The sequence below is a fragment of the Rhopilema esculentum genome, chromosome 7 (genome assembly GCF_057945365.1).
Source record: "Rhopilema esculentum isolate cy_ngs chromosome 7, ASM5794536v1, whole genome shotgun sequence".
Lineage (NCBI taxonomy): Eukaryota > Metazoa > Cnidaria > Scyphozoa > Rhizostomeae > Rhizostomatidae > Rhopilema > Rhopilema esculentum.
The window spans coordinates 9607158-9628832 of record NC_142821.1 but is presented as its reverse complement, the minus strand read 5'-3'; the positions used below and the strand labels follow the sequence as shown (position 1 = coordinate 9628832).

Here is a 21675-nt window from a genome sequence, read left to right as displayed (position 1 = left end):
CATATACTTTTTCGGACCTTGGGAAATTCCTGTTCAGTACATTATTGCCCCTAAATGAAATTTTTCACTCTTGCAAGGGAATTTCCTCTGAAATTTTGAATATCCAAACTTTTTTCAACTCCCTCAGGTTTCAAAGATCCAGCTCTGAACGTAATTTTTTAATCTACTTTCTTATAAAAAAGTGTAATCTACCAAGATCATAACGGCCTGCTATTTACATAATTTCAGAAAGTTTGCTCTTATCAGTTCTCGTTCCTTTAAAATGCAAATTTGAAAGTAAGGAGGCCTTAAGAAATCTTTCTTAAAGGAAAATTAGAAATAACCAACACAAGTTTTTCGCAAAATGCTCTTTTCTTGAAAAAAATCTTTGGGAAGGCAATTCCTGGAATAGCTCTTTTAGGAGACATTTAGGCACAGGCACAATGCCCCACTTGTTTAAATAGATAAAAATAATATTGATAAAGACCTTGGTGTTCCAAAGAGAATCGCAATCATACCTCTTTTAAGAGGCTGAGATTCTGCCATTTGGCAGAGTATAAAATTTCTAAACAAAAATCTTGGGACAACTGAACGAACTTTCAACTCCTAATTAAAAATGGTATCTGTGTTGATGTTAGCAAACAAACTTTACCTAAATGTATGCAAATCTAACTTTCTTATAACAAGCTCTCGCAAAGATAGAACAACCTGTCAACCTAATGATACATTATAAAAGTCTCAAACATAAGAACTATGAAAAAAAAGCTTGGTTTTAGAATAGATAAAAACTCTAACCAGATAGCAGCATGTAAAGCAAGAAAGTCTTAAAATTTCACAAGGTATTTGAGTTCTCAATAGACTGAGACAAGATATGCCAAAATGTACTATAAGAACATTTATAGTTACTCTATTCAGTTCCATTTCCTTTGTGGGATACTAAACTTCGAATGTGCATTACATGTTCAACCTTTGTACCATAAAAAGTAGCTTCTCTAGAAAAGCTGACTTTTTAAAGTTTATCAGATTGATTGGAATTAGCGCTTGACTTGGTTACACAAAGAATTGGCGACAAGTGCAGATATCTGGCAAAGAATGCTTTCATCACTCAAGGCCACAGCTCCTGTGGGGCCAGGTGGGGTCAGGTGGGGCAATGGCCCCCTAATGCTTCCAAAGGAAAGTTAAAAGCAACCTGATGAGTGAGTGAGTTTAACGCAACCTTTTGATAATTGGCCCCCAAATAATTCTAGCAGTGCTACGGTCCTGCTACTTGATGCCTTGGTCAAGGGGGGGGGGGGGTTCCAAGGGCCATTTGCCGACAATTAGGTGAGCCATCCTTTATTTGCCGATAAGTTTGGAAATTGCCGATTAAGAACTTCTAGATGGCAAATATATTTCCTTGCTTTCGAAATGGAGTTTTACTTGTCTTTCTTGATCTTAGCATTGGTAAATTTGCTACCTGATACTGCCCGTTTATTAAGAGCTTAGAAATGATTGAGCAAGGCTGTTTCAGTGTTGGCACTTCGCCCTAGATTATAAATGGCTGTTAAAAATGAGCCACCTGAATAAGAATAAGGAAACGAAACCTGCACCAAATAAAGAAATTTAAATTGAAAAAAACTCTGTAATGAAAAACATTGTTTCTCTAGCAAAATGTGAAATTATAACTTACATTAGGGAGATTTCGCTCAACGATAATTAACACGGAAGAAGAGCGTTGGTTCCGATTGTCAAAAAATGGTGCTCTAGCTCAAATTTGATTTTTTCTTTCGGTTGAGCCATTCATATCCAGATTTAGATTAGTATCAGATTAGATTAGTAACAATGAATAAAGAGAAGGTGAAAAGAAAAAATAGCGTTCCAATGAGATAGCTTATTTTTCCAACTCAAAAAGTCATATCGAAACATTTCCTCGTGGATGTATATAAGAAGACAAGGAAGAGGACGCATGTGAAACCCTAGAGTGAACATGCATTTATTGTTGCCAAATTCCTTTTGAGCTCGCGGTTACTATATACATTTGTTATGGACAATAGACAAATCTCAAAACAATTTGAGGATTCAGTTTGTATTTCAAAAAATTCATATATAAACATGTCTAGTCTTCTTTATGAAAATGAATCTACAAAAACAGTTATCTAAAAAATGGGATCACAATATTCACGTCACGACGTAAGTAGGTACGACTTTAACAACCTGTGCTCTACATATAGGGCACGTGACTAGCATATCACCACACGACTTGCAAACGCAGATATGTCCACAGTTCAAGATAACAATATTGCGAGGTCTTTCCATGCAAATAACACACTCATTGCCGTTTTCTGCCGAATCAACAGCTTCTTTGCGTAGCTTGTCGAATTCAAGTCTTTGCTTTCTTGCAACATACCATTTCCTTAATAGCCGACAAAGCCAAACAGTGAAAAGGGTGCCGCTTATAACAGCGAAGGCAATGGAAAACCTTCTCAAATGTTTGGCAAAATTTGTCTCAGAACGAACAATGTTTTCAAGTGAGTCGGTGGACAGTATGTATTTCAAAGATCCGTCAGGAGGGCCAATAATTGTCTTTCCCCTTACATTCTGCACTTTGCCAAGAGCTGTTAACTTTGTCCCTTCTAGTAACATTCGTTCAGTCCTTTCATATCCCTTGAGCTTGTCCCCCGATGCAAAACCAAAGAGATTGTCAGTCAAAGATGAAACCACAGGCTCAAAATGATTATAAACTGTCACAAAAGAAAGACCATTTGCCCATAGTGGTTCTGCTACCCCAACTTTATTTATTCCGTCCTCACCTTCAAGGGAAAATGCGACTGTGCTTTTGTTACTGCTGATAATGCGTTGGACATCATTCCTTAAAAACAGAAAAGACACACAACTTTAGAAGTTTTAATTTAATAAAGTATAATTTATAAAACCCTTATATTGCTAATTTTTGCAGGGATGCCTTTATGTTTTGCAAGACCACCTACTAAATAAATGATGCTGTCAGTTGGCCAACAAACGCATGATTGAAGTCTGAGAAGAAAAGAGCAAATAGTGAATGCTCTAGCCATATGTCCTCACCAATATTAACAACCAAATAAAAGCTAAATAAACCAATAGCAAAAAAGTGTTACACCTCTATATAAGATTAAGGTATTTCATAATTTTTGATAACCTGGAAGTCCTTGTTTTCCTAAGTAATGGGTATGATGCCTCGAAAGGGTATCCTTTTATACCAAAATGATGTCTCTAATGTGCCTTCACACCTGCACTTCCATGAATTACATAAAATGAATCAATTTCAAAAGTAATGTAGCAAGCTTTTGTTAAATAATCTTTAATACTACGTCGATAAGGGTCGAAGAGTGCTTCTCTATTATAAGCAGGTATTAATTCTATATGGAAAATATAAGCTAGGTCAACAGTATGCCCCACTTCAGGCAAATGACAAAAAATGATTAGATAATTCAAGCAAAATTATTTTTGGTTAATCTACAGAAAACCTTCAAATTTAAAAACAATTTCCCAATATATGAAATATTGTAATAGAGCTTGTTAGCAAAAAAGGTTTAAGCATTTTCTCTCTAAATACAATCTCACCATTCTCTCCTGTCACTATTCCATTCAGTCCTGTGCTCTGCTATTATAGACTCAAGGATAACACCTTTAAATTCTTTAGCATTAGTACTAGTTAAAGGTGTCTCATCACCTTTTACCAAACCAATAATTGAACAGTATGGTATAGAGCTATTTGGTGTTGTCCCCAATTTGTTAGTAAGCTCATCACCAATTTGATACTGCTTCAGATCCTAAAAAAAAACAGATAATTTCTGTGAGTTGTCACACTTGATAATAAACCTATCAAGGAGGCATCCTCTCTATTTCTTCTCTAAAATCTCCATGATCTACAGTAGAATCTGGTTATAGTCAGCACTAAATATCACTTGAAATTTGTGACTGTAAACAAAATGTGATTTGTAAATGAAGTGGGACTGTAGACAAAGTGTGACTGTAAACAAAGTGTGACTGTAAACAGAGTGTGACTGTAAACAGAGTGAAAAAAAAAAGTTTTGCATATCTGATTGTAACCAGTAGTGCAAGTGGAATGACTTTTGGCAGAATAAATTTTAGAAATAATTTTTGGTAGAATTAATGAAATTCAAACAAGATCAGAATATGTATGACAAAGTTTTAAAATAAGACACAATCTTCATTATCAGTTAAATGCAGCTCTTCTAACAAAAGCGGAAGGTACCAGTTAAGCCCCAAATTTTTAAAAGAATCTTTCTCTGGCCATTTTAAAGACTCATACTTAAAGAAAATTTTCTCCTCCTTTTCCTTTTTACAATATAAATTATGTTCTGAATATGAAAAAGGCTTGATGATCAACCATATTGGTTTCTCATCCATGTCTCATCCAGAGTTGTTAATGTAAGTTTTTCTTTGATTTTCAGTCATATCTATTACTCCTTGCACTTTTCTATTGCTTTCTAAAATCTCAGTTCAGTTGGTTTCATTTTAAAAATCCACTACATACAATAAATTCAAAGATTGATTACAACTACAACTAAAATACAAAAATAGAGAAGAAGAAGAACAGCAAACCAGGGGGAAAAATCATTGTATATAAAGGAATTTCTTAAAGGAGGAGATTTCTCAATAGCTAAACTAATCAAGGAGAGAGCACCCCCTATTCTTAAAAGCCTATAGTTTCATCTTATCTTACATTGAAAAATAAATATTGAGATTGTATGGTGCAAAACAAATATTTCAATTAACTTGGTATTTTGAAGTGAACAGATGTGCTTTGAACCTAAGTCAAAAATCATAATCGAGGGAGATTGTTTGATTATAAATGGAATTTCATTCCAGGATTTGGCACCTGAAATCTAATAGATCTTAGACCACATAAAGCTATTGTTGGAAAGGTATGTTTGGGCATGTTTAGGACTACATATTAAAAATACTGACAGTTTCCATTTGGCAATATAAAATATGAAGATTAGTAATGTCAATTTTTGTGCCTAATCGATAGATTTAACGGGGGATTCCAGCATAACCCTTTTTCCTAATTGTGTTGACGACCCCTTGAAAGGTTAAGCCCTTGAATCTGTCCATTTTGCCGAGGTTAATCCCAAATTACATTCCGTTTAGTTAATACATATAAAGATAAAAATTTAGGAATGCCATAAGACTTCCAGTCTTATAGATTTTAAAGGATTTTACAACATTTCGATATTACTTTTACTCTAATCCTTGCTATGAGGTAATCATTGCTGTTTGGTCTTAAGTCAGTTGAAGGTGCAAGGAAATCTAAATAATACGATAAGCTAGTTGGACCGAATAATACAAAATGTCAATAAACCTCTAAGACTTCACAGTAGTCACGTTTGTTTCTGTAAAACCACCACAAAACCAAGGATGAGGCAGCAACCCCTGCACTGCCTATCAGAAGGGAATCCATTTTGAAAAACCTCGTTTTCATATTTCATCACTGTCAGAAGTCGCTGCCCGTCTCCGAATGAGTTCATATTGCTTCTATTTTGTTCTGATGGTACCAATGATGTTATTTCCCTTCCTCCAGTTCTTAGTAGGAATCTTTTGTTAAATGCCCACTCTGCCTAAAATCTTAACGACAGAATTTTTCTATCTAAAGACATCTCGCATTCACACCTACGATGTATGTACCAGGGCATTTTTTAAGAATTTTCAACTGGTGGGGCATTTGAGAAAAGGGCATATAAATAAAGGCAGAATTTACAGATAAACAGGCTTTCAAAAATATTCTAGGGGAATCGCCTATAGAAGCAGCAGTTCCAGGGAAAAATGAATTGAGATTTGAAACCTGTTCAATGAAGATTTCATCCACAAATTCTCAAATAAAGTAAAAATCAAAAAAGTCACCGAATCATAAGGGCATTTAAGTGGTGGGGCAAACATGTTCCACTGGTGGGGCAATGAAAGGGGCTGGTGGGGAATTTCCCCACCACTTTATATGTTAAAAAATGCCCTGGTATGTACTGCTTCTGCATACTGTAAGACATTGCACTCCTTGCAATCCCCTTCTTCTGGTCAATTGCTATTGATCTATTTTCCACTGTTCATCCCAATCTTCATTTCTATGTGTTGATGATACTGATGTGCTTCTGCTGTTTAAAGCAATTTCTGCTGATCTACATTTCCACTGTTCATTTCACATGTTGATCATAGTATCTTGACCTTATCAACGAATCTATAGAAGCTTTTGGATTGCTTACCTAATCATCAGCAAGCCTGACGAGTGGACATAGGTCTAATGTAAAGACATGCCACTCTTTTCAGGAGAAACACCCCTTCCCAAGAAAAGAGGGACACCTTCGGGATTGAGTAAAGTCTTTTATCTTATCCTAAAAAACAAAAAGCAATTTAGCTTTTCAGGTTTATTCATTTAGATTTTCATATTACCCATCATGCCTCGCGTATAATCCGAACTTTCATCGACAGTGATATTTCAAATACAACAAAATATGATGTAAACTATAAAATCTTATAATCAATATATAAATAAAGGTTCGTATAATATTTACAGTTCTACTCTAATGTTTCTCTTACATAGTCTTGATTAACTTCTAATAATAAAACTTTAACATTGTATACATAGATAGCTTTATTCATAAAATGATAAACCATTTTTCTGAAGGATGTTCTTTTTCTGGTCTGTCATATTGCTAGATATTTCAAGAAAAGCAGAAAAAATACTGTAAGAAGTAAGCCTACAGAAGATATTTTGCTTCCTAGGAATGCTGCCAGCAGAAATAAAGCAATAAAGTGGAACTGATCCCCTATTGACAGATGGCATTTCTGCTTCAAAAAATTATTCAAGAAATTTGGTTACAAATCCAAAAAAATCGAAAACGTAACGAACTAGAAAGAGCTCTTTATAAAACAAGGTCTTTTAGAAATTAGATTACGGTCCGAAGTTAAAGAACTAGGTTACCCTAAACTGGGGCATGCAACTTTCTTGGGACTTGGGACAAGCAACTGGGGCATGCAACTTTCTTGGGACTTGGGACTAAAAACGTCTTTAAAGCAATACAAACTTTTTTTATGAGCAATTTCAGAGGGAATTAAGTGTGCACAATGCTAAAAAAGAAATAAAAATAGCCAAAGTATCCTGAAGGGAAACAAAATGAAATAACTTGGTTAATGGGGATTTGAATAGCAATATGAAAACAAAGGGCAATGGAAAATAACAGAAATGGTTCCAATTACTTAAAGTAGGTATATTATGAGCTAATAAGCTAACTAAATAGCAACTAGTACGAAATGATTACAATTGGATATCTGATATTAGATCAGGTCAGCAGTATAAATATATATATATATATATAATAAGAGGCTTTTATTATAATTAAAATTATCTATACAGTGGGATGCGGCTATTACAAACTCCGTAGTGATCAATAAATATCTTGTAATAGCAGGTGTTCGTTTTACCGAGAGTTTGTCATGCAGGATGCATTTCATGGGACCAGATTTTTAGTTCGTAATAGCGAAAAGTTCTTAACATACGGGGTTCATTATAGCGGGATTCCACTGTAAGACAAATTGAAAAGAAACTCTAACCAAAACCGAAGACAAATACAAGTACAATGTCGAGAATAAAAAGTACTTAACAAAGTATAAATTGTTTTACAGAGAATGCAATATAAAGAAGTAGTATGTAGCGTCATTTGATGCAGTTATGACCCTTTAGTTAATTTTAGCTCTCTTATATACAATAATTTGGCCTACAATTGGCAAAAGCGAATAATATAAGACACCTGAATATGATAAACACTAATTTATCTCTCGAAAGGACTCCGAGTTTCAACATCTTAATTCAAAGATCACTTCAAAAAAAGTGGTTTCTACATACATACCCGTAATATTTCTACACACATTTTTATAAGAATATCTAAATCTTTCATGAGCCTCGAAATTCTTAAATAATATTTTTTGGAGCCTAGAGCTATTCTTAGATCTTTCTTAAGAGATCCGTGTAAATTTGGCAGGGACTGAGAAAGAAAGTTCAGATCTGTGCTACTTTTTTTCTTTATCGTGACAACAAAACAAAACAAAACTAGAACAGAACAACAAGACATACAGAGGACTATGAGTCAGAAAGTCAAATTAGCCATAAAATTTAAACCTTGCTTTATCCTTAACAAATCAAACAATTCCGAGCCTAAGAATCCCAATTAAACTTACTCTTATAAAAATGTGTGTGTATAACTGGTTGTATGGGGGTTCTTTCTTTTTATAACCTTCCAAACTTTTTAACGTTACATATATGCTTAAAGTACAACACTTTATGAAAACATAAGATAAAACGGTATTGTGAAGAGCCTACTCTATGCCATTACTTATACTCTATGCTGTTAAACATTTTCTAGGCAGTCTGCAATGCGTTTTAAAACTCCATGTGATACACCCTTCTTAAAGGAGCTAGCTAATTTCTATTTAGGCTTGAAGTTTTTGTTTTATAGTTTATTTCCGGCTCGCATGCTTTTTAATGTTGTTCTTATTCCAAAATTGGTTTTTCTACAACTACATAATGTAAATTGCTTCCAAGACCAATAATATTAGCCCTGCTGAAACATACGCCATGTTATGTTTACAAGAAATATTTTTTTAAAAAAATTGTGTTTTGTTTCAATTTTTCATCTTTGGCAAATCAAACCTCGGCATTCTTGTGAAGTGCGTTCTTATAAAAAAGAGCGTTATATGATATGCAGTGCCGAAATATAGTAAAAAAATTGTAACCTTCCGAATCGCATGCTGTTGTCTAAGCTAATAAAGAATGACTTGGATGCTTAGATAATTGATAATAATAATGCACCTATAGCAACTGCGGAGAGTATTAAAATGATGTATGCAATACGTTGCTAGAATACCGGACAAGTGTTAAGCTGTCTGTTAAACAAACGTATCAAAAACCTACAAAACATTATAATAAAACCTACAAAAAGAATTTTTTTAAAATCTGCCTCCTTGATTAAAAATGCCTTGAGCATTTGCTAACCAAAATACGATATTTTAGGACTAAGCAATGTTATTTTAGTTTTATGGTCAATTGAAGTAAATTAAGTTTGAAAGTTGCAACGGCTTGTGGAGTATGTTTGGATGATGTGAATGCATGTCAAAACAAACAAAGCGCTAAAACTGAGAACGGATACGTTATACGGCTGTAGATACTTTCGCAGGGCGATAGTTCGTTGCGAATGGTCCATCATCTGGTTCAGCCCTGTCGATTGAATATCTGGCCAATATTGGCGAAAATATCAGCAATGCTGCACTCATAATTGCAAGGACATACCCCCATGAGATTTGACAATTACCTGACTTGTACATGTCTGCGCCTGGTCCACATATTTTATGGACGAAAGAGGAGCTTAGTCCGAGTGGGAAGAACAGCAACGCCAAGCTAATAAAAACCACTGAAAAAGAGAAACAAATACTGTGAGACTCTAGCATACTATCATTCAAATCATTTACCTGTATACAACACCAAATAGCTGGTTTGAGCCAGAAGAGTAGAGGTCCAAGATTTGAAACAACAAGAGATAGACAGACTTAGTGTCAAGTTTAACAGATTAGGGAGGGAAAAGGTGTGCTGCCACACCCACCCATAAAATAAAACAGATTTTCTCCTTCCTCTTGGCATTTCCCTTTGGATAAGTAAAGATTAAACATCGGTCGTGGCTAAAAAGCTGGTTAAAAGGTTCCTTTAATGCAATTTCCTCTCGCTATATTATCAAGAAAATCACTTTTAAGACGTATAAAGCTAATTTTATATCTTACTCGGTCCTTCAAGAACTACTGATTACATTAAAAAGCCTGGTTGGGATAGACATGGCATCCCTTCCAAGGCCACGATAACAGAAGATCTCGTTTACAGAAAGAAAATATCAGGTGAACGTCGCATACATACATAATACATACATAAATACATATTTCTATAGAGCTGATGTGGATCCGAGATACTATATACTAAAACAACAGAAAATGAAATAGACTTGCAAGTAACCCAATTTCTTCCAATTTCTGTTGTTGGTCATCAAGGTTTTTGAGCAGTTATCAAATGTCGAAGAATCAATCAGAGAAAGCGAAAAAACGAAAACTTTTTTCAATGTTTAAAAATTTGTATATTATCTTTCCCCAGTATCAAGAGTATTACATTGAAAAAAGAACTTTAAAAAATGCTGCTTACATGTTGCTTTGTCATATAACCAGATGGTTTCTTGTAATTATTATCGAAAGTTCGCCGACCATCAGAAATTGCTTTGTCCCATTTCTCTCGGTTTTTATTCAAACAAACGCCAAAGAGAGCCATTTACACGACCAAATTTGTACATAAATGGAAGATCATACTCTAGGTAGTCCCTAATGTTTACACATGGTTGATATAATAACTAAGTCGAATTACTTATTGTCAACGAATTCGAAAAAAGAGCAAAAATTTACCTCCAAATAACTGTAAGTATGCAGCACTTAATCTGACTCGTTCCCAGGTCTCTTCTCTGATACAACAGCCAACAAAAGCACAGCAAAGGGCAGTACACAACAGCGAACAACCAAGAGCATACACAACGCTACAGAGAATCCACGTGGTTGACGGAATGTTCATTAGACCGGAATAAAATTTGCATTTTACAACGACATCGTCTAGTTGGCTTTTAGAGCAATACCGTAGAGGACCAAATGACACGTTCGTAGACTCGGTAACATTTGCCTCCGATCTCTGCACAATCTTGTTTTCAAACCAAACAGGAGTTACGAAGGAGAACACAACAGCCAACGTAAACAGCACCGAAACGATAATCCATATTGTTGTGACACCTTTTGACATTTTTGCTGGGCAACTATCGACCTAAAACAAAAATGATTTCTTTCAGCGGTGACGATTTTTTTATGAGTATCAACATTTTTGCTTGGCAACTATCGCCCTAAAACAAAAATGGTTTCTTTCAGCTGTGACGATTTTTTTATGAGTATCAACATTTTGGCTTGGCAACTATCGACCTAAAACAAAAATGATTTCTTTCAGCTGTGACGATTTTTTTATGAGTATCAACATTTTGGCTTGGCAACTATCGACCTAAAACAAAAATGATTTCTTTCAGCGGTGACGATTTTTTTATGAGTATCAACATTTTGGCTTGGCAACTATCGCCCTAAAACAAAAATGGTTTCTTTCAGTAGTGACAATTTTTTAAGAGTATCAACATTTTTGCTGGGCAACTATCGACCTAAAATAAAAATGGTTTGGTGAATATTTTCTATATGAATATCAAGATAGATCAATAAATGCAAATAGTCTAAAAAATTGCAACTGGCCTAAACATAACGCTGTCTCAATGAGAGGATGTGTAACGTCTGGTGCATATAATCTAGAAATGGCACTATGTACCATCAAATCAAAAACAAACGCCTGCTGTATGTATTTACTAGAATGGCTGACACTAACAGTCCTTCAATTTTGTGAAAAGGCCTTGAGGTTATGTTACAATACTTCCTTAACCACTTTCCCATTTGAAGCAAAAACTCTAAATGAGACAATTTTCGGTTCGCTGCAATCAAACATCTATAGCAAAAGTAAGCTTTTTGCTAAATTTGGTAATCTAGCTTAAACAAGGATGAGAACAATCTGAATGAATTTTCCTGTGTAAGCATGGAGTTATGCTGCAAATCTCAAAAATGAAAATAAATCTTTGCAGCTCAAGAATAGGTTCGACAGACTATTTTCTTTTCCATTTATAAAAGAAGATAACTAATTACTCAAAGCGAAGCAACAAATATGGCCAAGAAATAAACATGGAATCATAATTGACAACATTATTTATTCTCCGCAAACAACGACGTTACAACAAATGTGTAAACATTACTAAAACACTTAGTGAAATAGGCTGCAATGCAGTTGCGTGAGTCGTATTTGTCGCGGTAAAACTCCTAAGAGGAATAGATGAACTGCGTTCTATGAAATCCATAAATAAAAATAACCTTACTTAGGACCATAGCAGAATAGAATTGAATTTACCAAGATAATATAATACGAAGTCGAGGACTGGTATGACATAGTGATTCTAACTATCATATCAAGTCAAGCGGATGCATCATTGCTGAGGCCTTCTCCGCGTTTCGATACAAGTACTTACAATGATAGTAGTAGTCACGGAGGCATCCATTATGAATCAAGAGGCGACAAACACAGCGTAACATGCAACAACAAAATCTTATCTTGTTCGTATGACAAGTCTTCAACAGGTATCCGATTGGTTTATACAGCCGCGAGTTTCGATCAAATTGATATAACCGCCACTGACTCACAAGAGGCAAAAACAAACTTTGCAGGTAAAATATTCACTATAGCGCGCGGTATAGTGTGGAACTAGACAAACATTGCCTTCGTTGAGCACTCGCTAAAAAAAGAACGAATCACGGGAAGTGGCGTTAAAATTTCATAGGAAGTATTGTTCGTTAATTGATCGTATTTTCCGTCGGTCTATAACCTATAAGTCGACCAGACACAGAATTGTTTCTAAGATTAGCACCTCCTGAGTAGTAGTATCTTTTTATTAGGAAAGCTTAATCCCAAAGGGAACATATGCTATTATTCTAAACGAGGCCTGCCTCTTTTATTTTAAACCTCGACAAAATTGTTGAAACAAAATGAAACTTACAGTAATTCTGAACTCACATTTACGCTTAACAAGAAGTAACCACATGACTGTGTAATTACATCATCAACCGATTAATGCAAGCCAGTACTGAGGGTTTGGTGAGACTTGAAAATCAGTCATTTTTGTCCAGAATAGTGTTACGTCAAGCAGTTATATCAGACATTTGACAAAAGCATTTAAAAACATTAAACATATTTAACTCGAACAATTTCCTTTTCTTATGTTGCCAACTTTCTGAAGAAATGAACTTAGCTTACGTGGGGCTGAAATGAAGTCGAGACTACAATAACTTGTGTTAAAATTGTGATAAGCGCAAAATTTAACAGGCCTCCAGAAGATTGAAAAACCACTTTAGATTGAAAGCGATTGAGGCGTTCATCTGCTTTGACTTAGGCAAGGTAGCCACATTTCTCTGGTCTAGATTAAATTCAGGAAACGGTCCGCCCAGGATAAAGACATTTGTGAAATCGAATTGCCTATCTTAAAGCTCACAACACCGCAAATTTAAGCCCAATATTATGTATACGCTTGTATACATTTGTGAGGATAGAAGGTTATATGAAATTCCATTAGTCGGTGCAAGAGTGGCTAGAGGTATATCCTTTTGGATTTTTGTCAGTCCAAGAATGTTAGCGGTATCTCTTACTCTTTAGAGCTTGCCAAGGGTAGACATAAATCAGAGACAATGCGGACTTAACTGAGTCCACTTAAATTGGATAGGCCATTAGAATTTTTAGGAAGATGTCGAGGCAGTAATTCTGTTACGCACTTGAGCCAGTCTGTAAAGGAAACACGTTAAAGTCGCTTGCAATTGCACTGTTTCTGAGTTGCTTACTTCATTGGTCTGATGGGGGAATTACACAAAACTACATGAAGAATTTACTTAAATCGGAAAAAGTTCAAGACCTTTCTTTGAAAACAGATGATGGTTGTTCTTTACGAAAAGCACAAAAAATTGAATTACTTTGATAAAATGACAATCAGGTATTCACTTTTGGACCAACACTTCGAAGCGTAAACCTGTCCTAACCATTTTACAAAATATGAGTAAAATAGGTCCAAACCCTCTCACATCAATGTTTTTTTTTATCTCCTTCATTCTCTCACCGCTCCAGCGGTTTCTGTACCTAACGGTTTGTCCCAGACCATTTAGTTACTACCAGAGTTTGGCATTCCGGGACTAGTAAAGCAATACTTTCACGGAGCTGTTCTCCATCTTCCTTTGCTTTAATCAAATTTCTTTCAAAATTAAAAAGTAAACAGGACAAAATAAATCCCAGCATCTATCTGTTGATCCAATCAACTTCATTATCTTAAGAATCTTCGTGATTCGTTTTAATCAACCGAGAGGAAATTAATCTCATCTTAAACTTGAAGGGCAAGAGACTTTCTCGTTCAAAGTGCTCACTTCTGACCTAGGTTCTGCTTGTCATTGCATTATGGAATCATGAATGGGCGCAAGAAAATATTATTATGACGCCTAATAAAAAACACAAGTAGAACTTCTGGTGCGAAAGACACGTTCGTATAACGTAATCTAGCCTTTGAATACCTTATAACTCACTTATTTATCGATAAGCCTCCTTACCCAGTCTCTTCGATGTACCAGCAACCGAACATGGGGTTTCATTCCTGTGCTGTGAATACTTAACAACTGCCCAAATTCCAATTTTTTCGTCTAATCAAACATCCAGCCATTGTATTTTCAAATCAGCCGCAGTATGGAAAACCGGTTTAGTTACCAAGATGTTGAAAAGACAAAATATTGTACTGTAAATATTGCAAATTTTCTTTGTCTATTGTTATCATTTCTGGATAGCACAATAGCCTGCTAAGCCTTGCTAACAAGAAGGAGCAATAACCAACCCACGAAAATCTGAAGAAACCAACTTGCGTATAAACACGCAAAAATCTGTCTTCTTCTCAAACAAATAAGCTGATAAAATTAGATTCCTTTAGAATTTTGCAAACGCCAGTGGTGAAACGGAGCAGATGTTGAACAGCACGCGGCTGCTGATTATCTATGTTATCTTTCCATATGATTTTTCCAGCGATGTAACCCAGAAACAAGGCAAGCCAACAGTCTTAAAAGATTACCCGTTAGGACTACAGCAATCAAAGTGAACAAAAATCACTTCTAAACAGTGGATCTTGCTATATAAAAAAATCTGCAGATTTTGTCCGCATAATAATAATAATAATAATAATAATAATAATAATAATAATAATAATAATTAGTATATACAGGATAATATAATTGGTCAGCTTGCTCAAAAGCTACAATCAATCAAGGTCCTGTTAAAATTAAAGTTAAGAAGAAAATTAAAATTCTCAACCGATAGCTCAGCGGTAGAGCACTTGACGTACAAAGTCAAGGGTCGTGAGTTCGAGCCTCGCTCGGGTCGGTTATTTTCCCGCACTCTCTACTAATTATCTTTAAAAATCCTGTTGCCTGTAAAATTAAAGTTACAAATTACAATATCAAATTACAATATCGAATTTAAAAATATCTAAAAATTACATATTTAGCTTATTTCAAGAACAACAAATATTCGAACTAGTTTTAGGCCCGTGAAGGTTTTACGCCAAAAGAGGTGTTGCCTTTGCGAAATGACTCTAGTTCACAAGTTGAGTCACATGCAGTGACTTCAACAACAGTGATTTTCTGGCTTTGCATCACCCCCAAACTGTCCTTAGGGTTGGTACCTAAATCCTAAGTTGCAACTGCAATCGACCGTTACACTGTTATTGCCCGAAATCTGTTGCATTCAACTCACTTTTTGGACATGTGTAGGCCAGTAGTATAGCCAGGGTGGTAAGATTGGGGGACGAAGGCGAGTCGGGCAAGGGAAAATGGGAGTCCACACTCTTTAAAATGCCAGAAAACGCTATTTTTCCAAAAGATTGCCATAGGGGGTGGGCATCTGCCCCCTCTTGCACCCTTCGCTTTGCTACTGGCATAGGCACCATACAGACATGAAGTGACCAATAAATCATCGCTCTCTTTCGAGAACCAACCTCCTTTCCGCAAAGTTTAAGCAAAATTGATTGGTATTTTCCATCCCAGACACTGGACCTAATAAAGCTTCTTACCATCTAAATAGCGCAGGTAGCCATCTGTTTACATCATGTCACAAAAGTTTCCTATCAACATAATCTATAAAACAAAATATCTATTGTGGTTTTGCAGAATGATTCCAGAAACATATTGTTTTCCTTTCTTTAAAGACCTGATTTTTTAACAAAAAGAAGAAGAAATCTAGAGAAAAGGCATCATAGTTAACTAATGTAGTCCAGAAAAAATCTATAAACATGATTTTTAAGCTGTGAAACGGTTGCTAGGCACAAAAAAATTGGAGATCTAATGAAGATATGTTCAAAGGAGAAATTAGAAATATTATGGTTGATAAAAACATCGCAAGATCAAAGCCGAATATTTGTGTCGGCGATGAAGTGAAGGTCGCTGAACCCTTACATTCCGCATTCTAGGTATCTATTGCCAATCAAAAAGCGTATCGTTATATTTCCAATGCAAATGTCTTGATATCTAGACGACTTACTTGATCGATCTATAGAATTTTAAATGCTCGATCTGTCTGGTGTGGCTAGTCCAGCGTCATTTGTGTCAATCGGAGCCCTTCTTATAAACAACAATTGATGGTAACAGAGGACTGTGGCTTCGGAAAATATTTATCTGATTTCTATTTAATATTTGATAATCAAAGATGTTATCACAATGACAAACTTTGTAACATTTTCACAGATCATTGAGACTCCGTCTTTAAGGCAGGACAAAACCAAAATCTAGAGAGTTTTTCCTTGAAGTGTCTGATTATTGTGAGATTATTGTCAAGTTTCATGTGTCTTGTGTCAAGGAGATATCATTTTTTAATGAAAATTTTGAAAGTTCTTTGCATAATCAGAAGAACTTATGGACCAAATCTGGATCTTTAGCAAACCCAGTGACAACTTCAAAGTTTTATTTCTTTGACAGAAATTGCACTTTCACTTGATTAAATAATAAATGAAGGATCGAAATGAACAAAGGATTCGTGGTCAAGCTCCAACTGTGATCAAAAGGGGGTGGGGTTTATAAACTTGCTGAAGTGAAAATATTGTTGAAAGTAATTGCAAGGCAGTTTCAGATTTTGAAGATATAAGTTGACCATTCTCTACTTTGGAACAAGGGGATTGCAATAAGGATCTTTGGGGTCTTTAAAAATCTCAAGGGGGGGGGGTATTTCCAATTTCAGAGTAGACAAATTACAAAATTGATTCCTCGTTTTGTAAACACTGTAAAAGGTCTATATGCTCCCGAGGGGCTTATTTATTTTTCCATTCCTAGAGGGGGGCTTGAAAAGGGGGATGCTTCAAAAAGAGGGGGCTTATTAGAGAAAGGGGGCTTATTAAAAATTTGAAGCAAAAATGTTTTAAAAATGCCCTTGGCCATTTTTGTTATGAAAATGTCATACAAATAATTGCAAACAAACTTTGCTAGCAGCTTCGAAAGTTTAATCAATCAATTATAAGGTCCTCATCTTCATCAAAATCACCAGGATAAAATGATATGATAGATCACCAGGATGTGTTTGTCATCAAAGGCTTAAGAGGGGGAGCTTAATAGAGAGGGGGCTTAAAAGACCTTTTATGGTAGGTGTCCTTCATTGCTGCATTAGCAATCGTTTCAATTTTGGTAATATTTCCTACCAACATTGATAAAGTAGCATTAGAGTTCAATTAACAAATTTTCAGCCAGCATTTCAACTGAAATGCTACACTTTAGAAAATAAAACAATTAATACATAAGAATGCATTGAAAAATAATATTTGGTGTAGTCAACTGTGTAGATTCTGTAGAAATTTGTTACATAGAATGCACTTTTTCTAGTAAATATATGAGAAAAAATTCCATGGAAACTAAAATGGAATGGAGTGCATGTGCTCTTTAAAAAAGTATCTTTGAAGATTGTCATAGGTGATGAAATTACATTGGGGTTTTTAAAGATACATAGAGATATTCTTTCCAGCAAGAAATCAAAGAATTAAACTACAATCAATTCATAAAACTGATCAGAAGGAGCTTGCTAACTGCTCCAAGTAATTCCTTGGTCTGTATTTGGTAATGAGCAATTTGACTTTCATTAGGAAACAACCTTTATAAAGAAGATCTATAGGGCTTTGACGATGCGGTGGGATACAGCTCCTCCAATTTACTTGCAGAACAAGAAAACTGTGTATTAAACCTATAATAACTTTTTGTAACTTACTACTTAACCCTTCAGGTTGTACCAGAGGCTCTGGATTGGAAACAATATTGATTTTATTCAATACTTTCCTATATTAGAAGTTGATTTTCTCTAAAAGGTATTCTAGTGAATGAAATAAAAATTGAACAAACATTACATATTGATGAAAAACTGAGGTTAGTTTTTAAGAACACCACATGGAAGGGTAAATGTGGCAAGGCAAAAAAGATCAACTATGTATCTCTTCATGCTTCCACATCAGCACAAAAAGCAGGTTTTCAGGGGCTTCCCATATCCCCAAGATATGGGTTATTCAAACTTTTTATCAATGTTTTCCCTGGAGGAGGGGGGGGTTTAATGCTTATGTGTAGCTGAATTAGGTTGTGCCATCCATCTGGGTGGGTTGAAGACTTCAAAATCCCCAAATATGAATCTCCAAAATGCATTGATTCCCAAAGATATGGGTTAGCTACACTGTCGCGAAATCTTAATTTTGTGTCTACAAAAAATCCCTCCTCACCGTAGCTATGTTTGCTACATAATGTAATCTGTAAGTTGTACTTTGTCATTTTATCGGTCTCTTCCCTGCTACTGACAGTTAATTTCATAGACCCTTAAAATTGAGTATTTGTTTCCCAAATTCCTAACAGTAGGTAAGTTATATTTTAGCTATATTTTATGCAGCACAACAGTCATTTTTTGGTACAATCACCCCCCCCCTCCCCCCAGGTTTCTTATCAGATGAATTCCAAAATTCTGTTCTCAGTAGGGAAGGGTACAACTCTCTCACTATCTTTTGGAGGAGCTCTATCTTTAAGAAATCCCCTGCATACAAATAATCCTTTATATGCAGGAATTCTTATAGAATTTGTATATTCATAAATTATTTTTTCCATGTGGTATACTACAATAGTGGTATCTTGATGCCTTTTCAAAATGAATATGAGCTGAACTGTCAAAAATTTTGCCTTGAAATCAACAACTTTTTTCTTAAAATTAAATAAAACTTCATTGGTTGGAGGTAGGTCATATTTGTTCAAATCTATGTTTTCCAGAAAAGTTGCAAAAGAAGAAAAGGAGGAAACCATTCATACTGTGTATATTTAGTAAAGATCATCACTTCATTGTTATATTCGTTTTAACCTTATTATGCCATATCAAAAACTCATAATAGGGCATTGTAATTTAATCAGCCTGTTAATAGGGCTTTCAAAGACCTGCTTTTATCTTCAGTGGGTAGGGTACACCTGCTACCTGCCCTATACCACATAAGGTGTATAGTATAAACATTACATTTTCGAAAAGTGTCCTAAGGTATCGGAATTGTCTTCATCTGTGGACCTCAGTCAATTCGCTTTTGACAGCCAGGAAATAATAATCATAAACAAAGCAAAAATTATTGACCACGCAAAGAATGCACGGGGATTATTTGCTTCATTTCCTGTTGAAATAAAAAGCATTGAGCACGAACAAGGCTCGGCAGTGATTTGCATCTATCTAATTTCGGTTGAAAGTCACATATTTAAGGATAGATTTGCGTTTGTGGGGCGATTCCTTTGCCTTCCTGCCTTATGAATTTTGGTCTGAAATCTATTAAATGACGAACAAGACAAGTTACGAAGATAAAAAGTTAGATGCGTCACTGCCATTTTATACTTCTTTCACCATTGATATGTGTCCGTGTTCATTCAAATGTTGAAGAAAAACAACTAATGAATTGAGAGATAACTTTAAGAAACCGTGTCAGAGCGAGGAGATAAGTTCGTGGAAAAATCAACATAGGTAATCCTTCAAGTATCATAGCAAACAAATCTCCCGTATCTGTTCCATACTTTGTTCTCTCCTAAAAGTTCAAATTCTTATGGATAAAGTTATTATGAAGGTTAAAAGAAACTTGGAATGGTCACTTACCTACGTGAAAACTCATGCAGTTACTCGATCCAAGCCAGGCCAACATAATGAGGTGGTTTTGTGTTAGTTGTTGTAGCCAGCAGAGCGCTAGCAGCAGTTTCACACAGTTTAATTCCGGTATTTCCTTCGAATTAAATCCCTAAACCAAGACATTTCAAAGTGGAAGTTGAACGCATCTTGTCACACAACTGCCTGTTGTGAAACACAAAAGTGAAGTGCATCATCACTGACCATAACAAAGAAACCGCCAAGTCCTACACTTCACGAAATCAGCAGCAAGCGGAAACCAGTTGGTTAATGACAGGTAGACAATAAGCGAATGACAGATGGGCAGGGACAGGTAGACAATGGATAGTTGACAAATGACAGACGGGCATAGACAGGTAGACAATTGATAGTTGACAAATGAGACAATAACAAATCAGCAATGATAAATCATGTTTAACAGAAAGAAATATTCGTCCTTCACAGAAAACACAGAAAGAGATATTCGTCCTGAAAGGTCACCTTCATTTTAATCCAAATATCAAAGCATTAAAATTATTCAATGTTCTTATTTCCTAAAAGTCTTATACATTTTATCATTATGTCAGGTTAGAGCTATTGCACATGCTAAATAAAATAATAAGATAATAAAATGATCGAAAAAAATGTTGCAGGAATTGCATTAAAGGAATATTCACTATATCGTCGACAAGGTCAATGAGTCATTCTTTCCTTGCCGAAAAGCACCCCTAGATTATGGCAAAAAATTTCTCGTTTTTGGGATGAAATTTTTTGAGGGTTTTGTGAAAAATTACTTCAAGAATAGCTCAACCTCAAATTGTTGCTAAATTTTTTGCAACTTTTGAACAATTATGAGGCTTGTGTAAGTATAAAATTGTTCTTTAAAAAAGTGTTTCTAAAGATTTATCTTATAGGATCCTCATAAATTTAGCAAGGCAGGACGAAGGAACCACGGATAAACTAGCCGAAAGTTGACAAATTCAACAAGAATGAATTTTACTGTGCATTTAAATTCAGCACGGGGTACGCAGATCAGGGACGGACTTAGCAGGGGTGTAGGGGGTGCGACACCCCCCACCACCAATATTTATGTCTCCTTCGGTAAATTTGGTTCCTTTCGGTAAAAACCATTTTTTGGTAGTCAGCAGTAACAAATTAACGCCAAGACTTTACTTTATTTATCTCCTTAATATCAGTATTTATCTTCTTATCAGTAGCGTAGCGGGGGGAGGCAAGGGGAGCGGCCGCTCAGAAAGTCGGTATCTGAGAAAAGTACAAACCTGCAATAGATTTAGTACCTTAAAGGGGGACTTTATATTTCAGACAATATCAAAACGTTTTTAAAGACTGCAATCGACTGTAAGAAATATTCTGAAATGTATTTCAAGCTAATCTGAAGGGCGTCGTCGCAAAAATTTTTCGCTCGCATAGGGACCCTCCTTAATAACCCTACAGAATGTTCAAAAATTTATTCCACGTTATAGGATTTAAATAGAAAAGTCTTTCACGTTCTTTAGACAATCCCGATAAAATAGAAACTAAAATGCTAAAGCGATTCAATCCTTAAAAAAATTGGATTCTGAAATGCTTGTCGGGGATTGTGCTCCAAAGAGAACGAAATTAGTTTAAAACATTTGAATCCTGTTTGTTATTTTTAGATATTTGATTAAAATTGTGGAGAATCACGTAGTTCTTCCTCGCCTTATACAATTCAGAATGGAAGCGTTAGATGAATTGTCAAGGAAAAAGGCAGTTGTACATTAAAGTCAAAAACGGAATTTTAAAAATGGGCGTTTCCATAATTTACCAGTGACCTGAAGGGTGTGGCACCAAAATAAGTGTCTAACACCCCC

General features: G+C 35.3%; 2 protein-coding genes across 5 annotated transcripts; both read right to left on the bottom strand.

The window, feature by feature from the left end:
• Positions 1-358: 358 nt before the first annotated feature.
• On the bottom strand, positions 359-10434 carry LOC135683299 (mitochondrial ubiquitin ligase activator of NFKB 1). Its single transcript, XM_065198514.2, has 4 exons — positions 9475-10434; positions 5324-6344; positions 3559-3767; positions 359-2827 (listed from the first exon to the last, which is right to left on the bottom strand). The coding sequence occupies exons 2-4, from the start codon at positions 5441-5443 to the stop codon at positions 2137-2139; spliced, it is 1020 nt and encodes a 339-aa protein (XP_065054586.2). The 5' UTR covers positions 5444-6344; positions 9475-10434; the 3' UTR covers positions 359-2136.
• Positions 6466-20084, bottom strand: LOC135683301 (LHFPL tetraspan subfamily member 7 protein). Of its 4 annotated transcripts, none has more exons than XM_089109109.1 (3): positions 19817-20084; positions 10444-10849; positions 6466-9416 (listed from the first exon to the last, which is right to left on the bottom strand). In XM_089109109.1, exons 2-3 carry the CDS (start codon positions 10826-10828, stop codon positions 9157-9159), a joined length of 645 nt encoding a protein of 214 aa, XP_088965235.1. In that variant the 5' UTR covers positions 10829-10849; positions 19817-20084; the 3' UTR covers positions 6466-9156. The 4 variants fall into 4 exon arrangements, with proteins under 4 accessions (XP_088965235.1, XP_088965233.1, XP_088965234.1 ...); XM_089109107.1 differs by lacking the exon at positions 19817-20084 and adding an exon at positions 14248-19809; XM_089109108.1 differs by lacking the exon at positions 19817-20084 and adding an exon at positions 12135-14230.
• Between the last annotated feature and the right edge of the window lie 1591 nt (positions 20085-21675).

Coding starts and splice junctions, on each gene's coding strand:
- LOC135683299 (XM_065198514.2), bottom strand. CDS start 5,443: ATGAAAACGAGGTTTTTCAAAATGGATTCCCTTCTGATAGGCAGTGCA. Junction 3,768..5,323: donor ACTACTGTGAAGTCTTAGAG/GTTTATTGACAT, acceptor GTTTTTTTTTAG/GATCTGAAGCAGTATCAAAT. Junction 2,828..3,558: donor AATAGTGACAGGAGAGAATG/GTGAGATTGTAT, acceptor TCTGTTTTTAAG/GAATGATGTCCAACGCATTA.
- LOC135683301 (XM_089109107.1), bottom strand. CDS start 14,289: ATGAAACCCCATGTTCGGTTGCTGGTACATCGAAGAGACTGG. Junction 10,850..14,247: donor TGGTACATCGAAGAGACTGG/GTAAGGAGGCTT, acceptor TTTTTGTTTTAG/GTCGATAGTTGCCCAGCAAA. Junction 9,417..10,443: donor ATACTTACAGTTATTTGGAG/GTAAATTTTTGC, acceptor TCTCTTTTTCAG/TGGTTTTTATTAGCTTGGCG.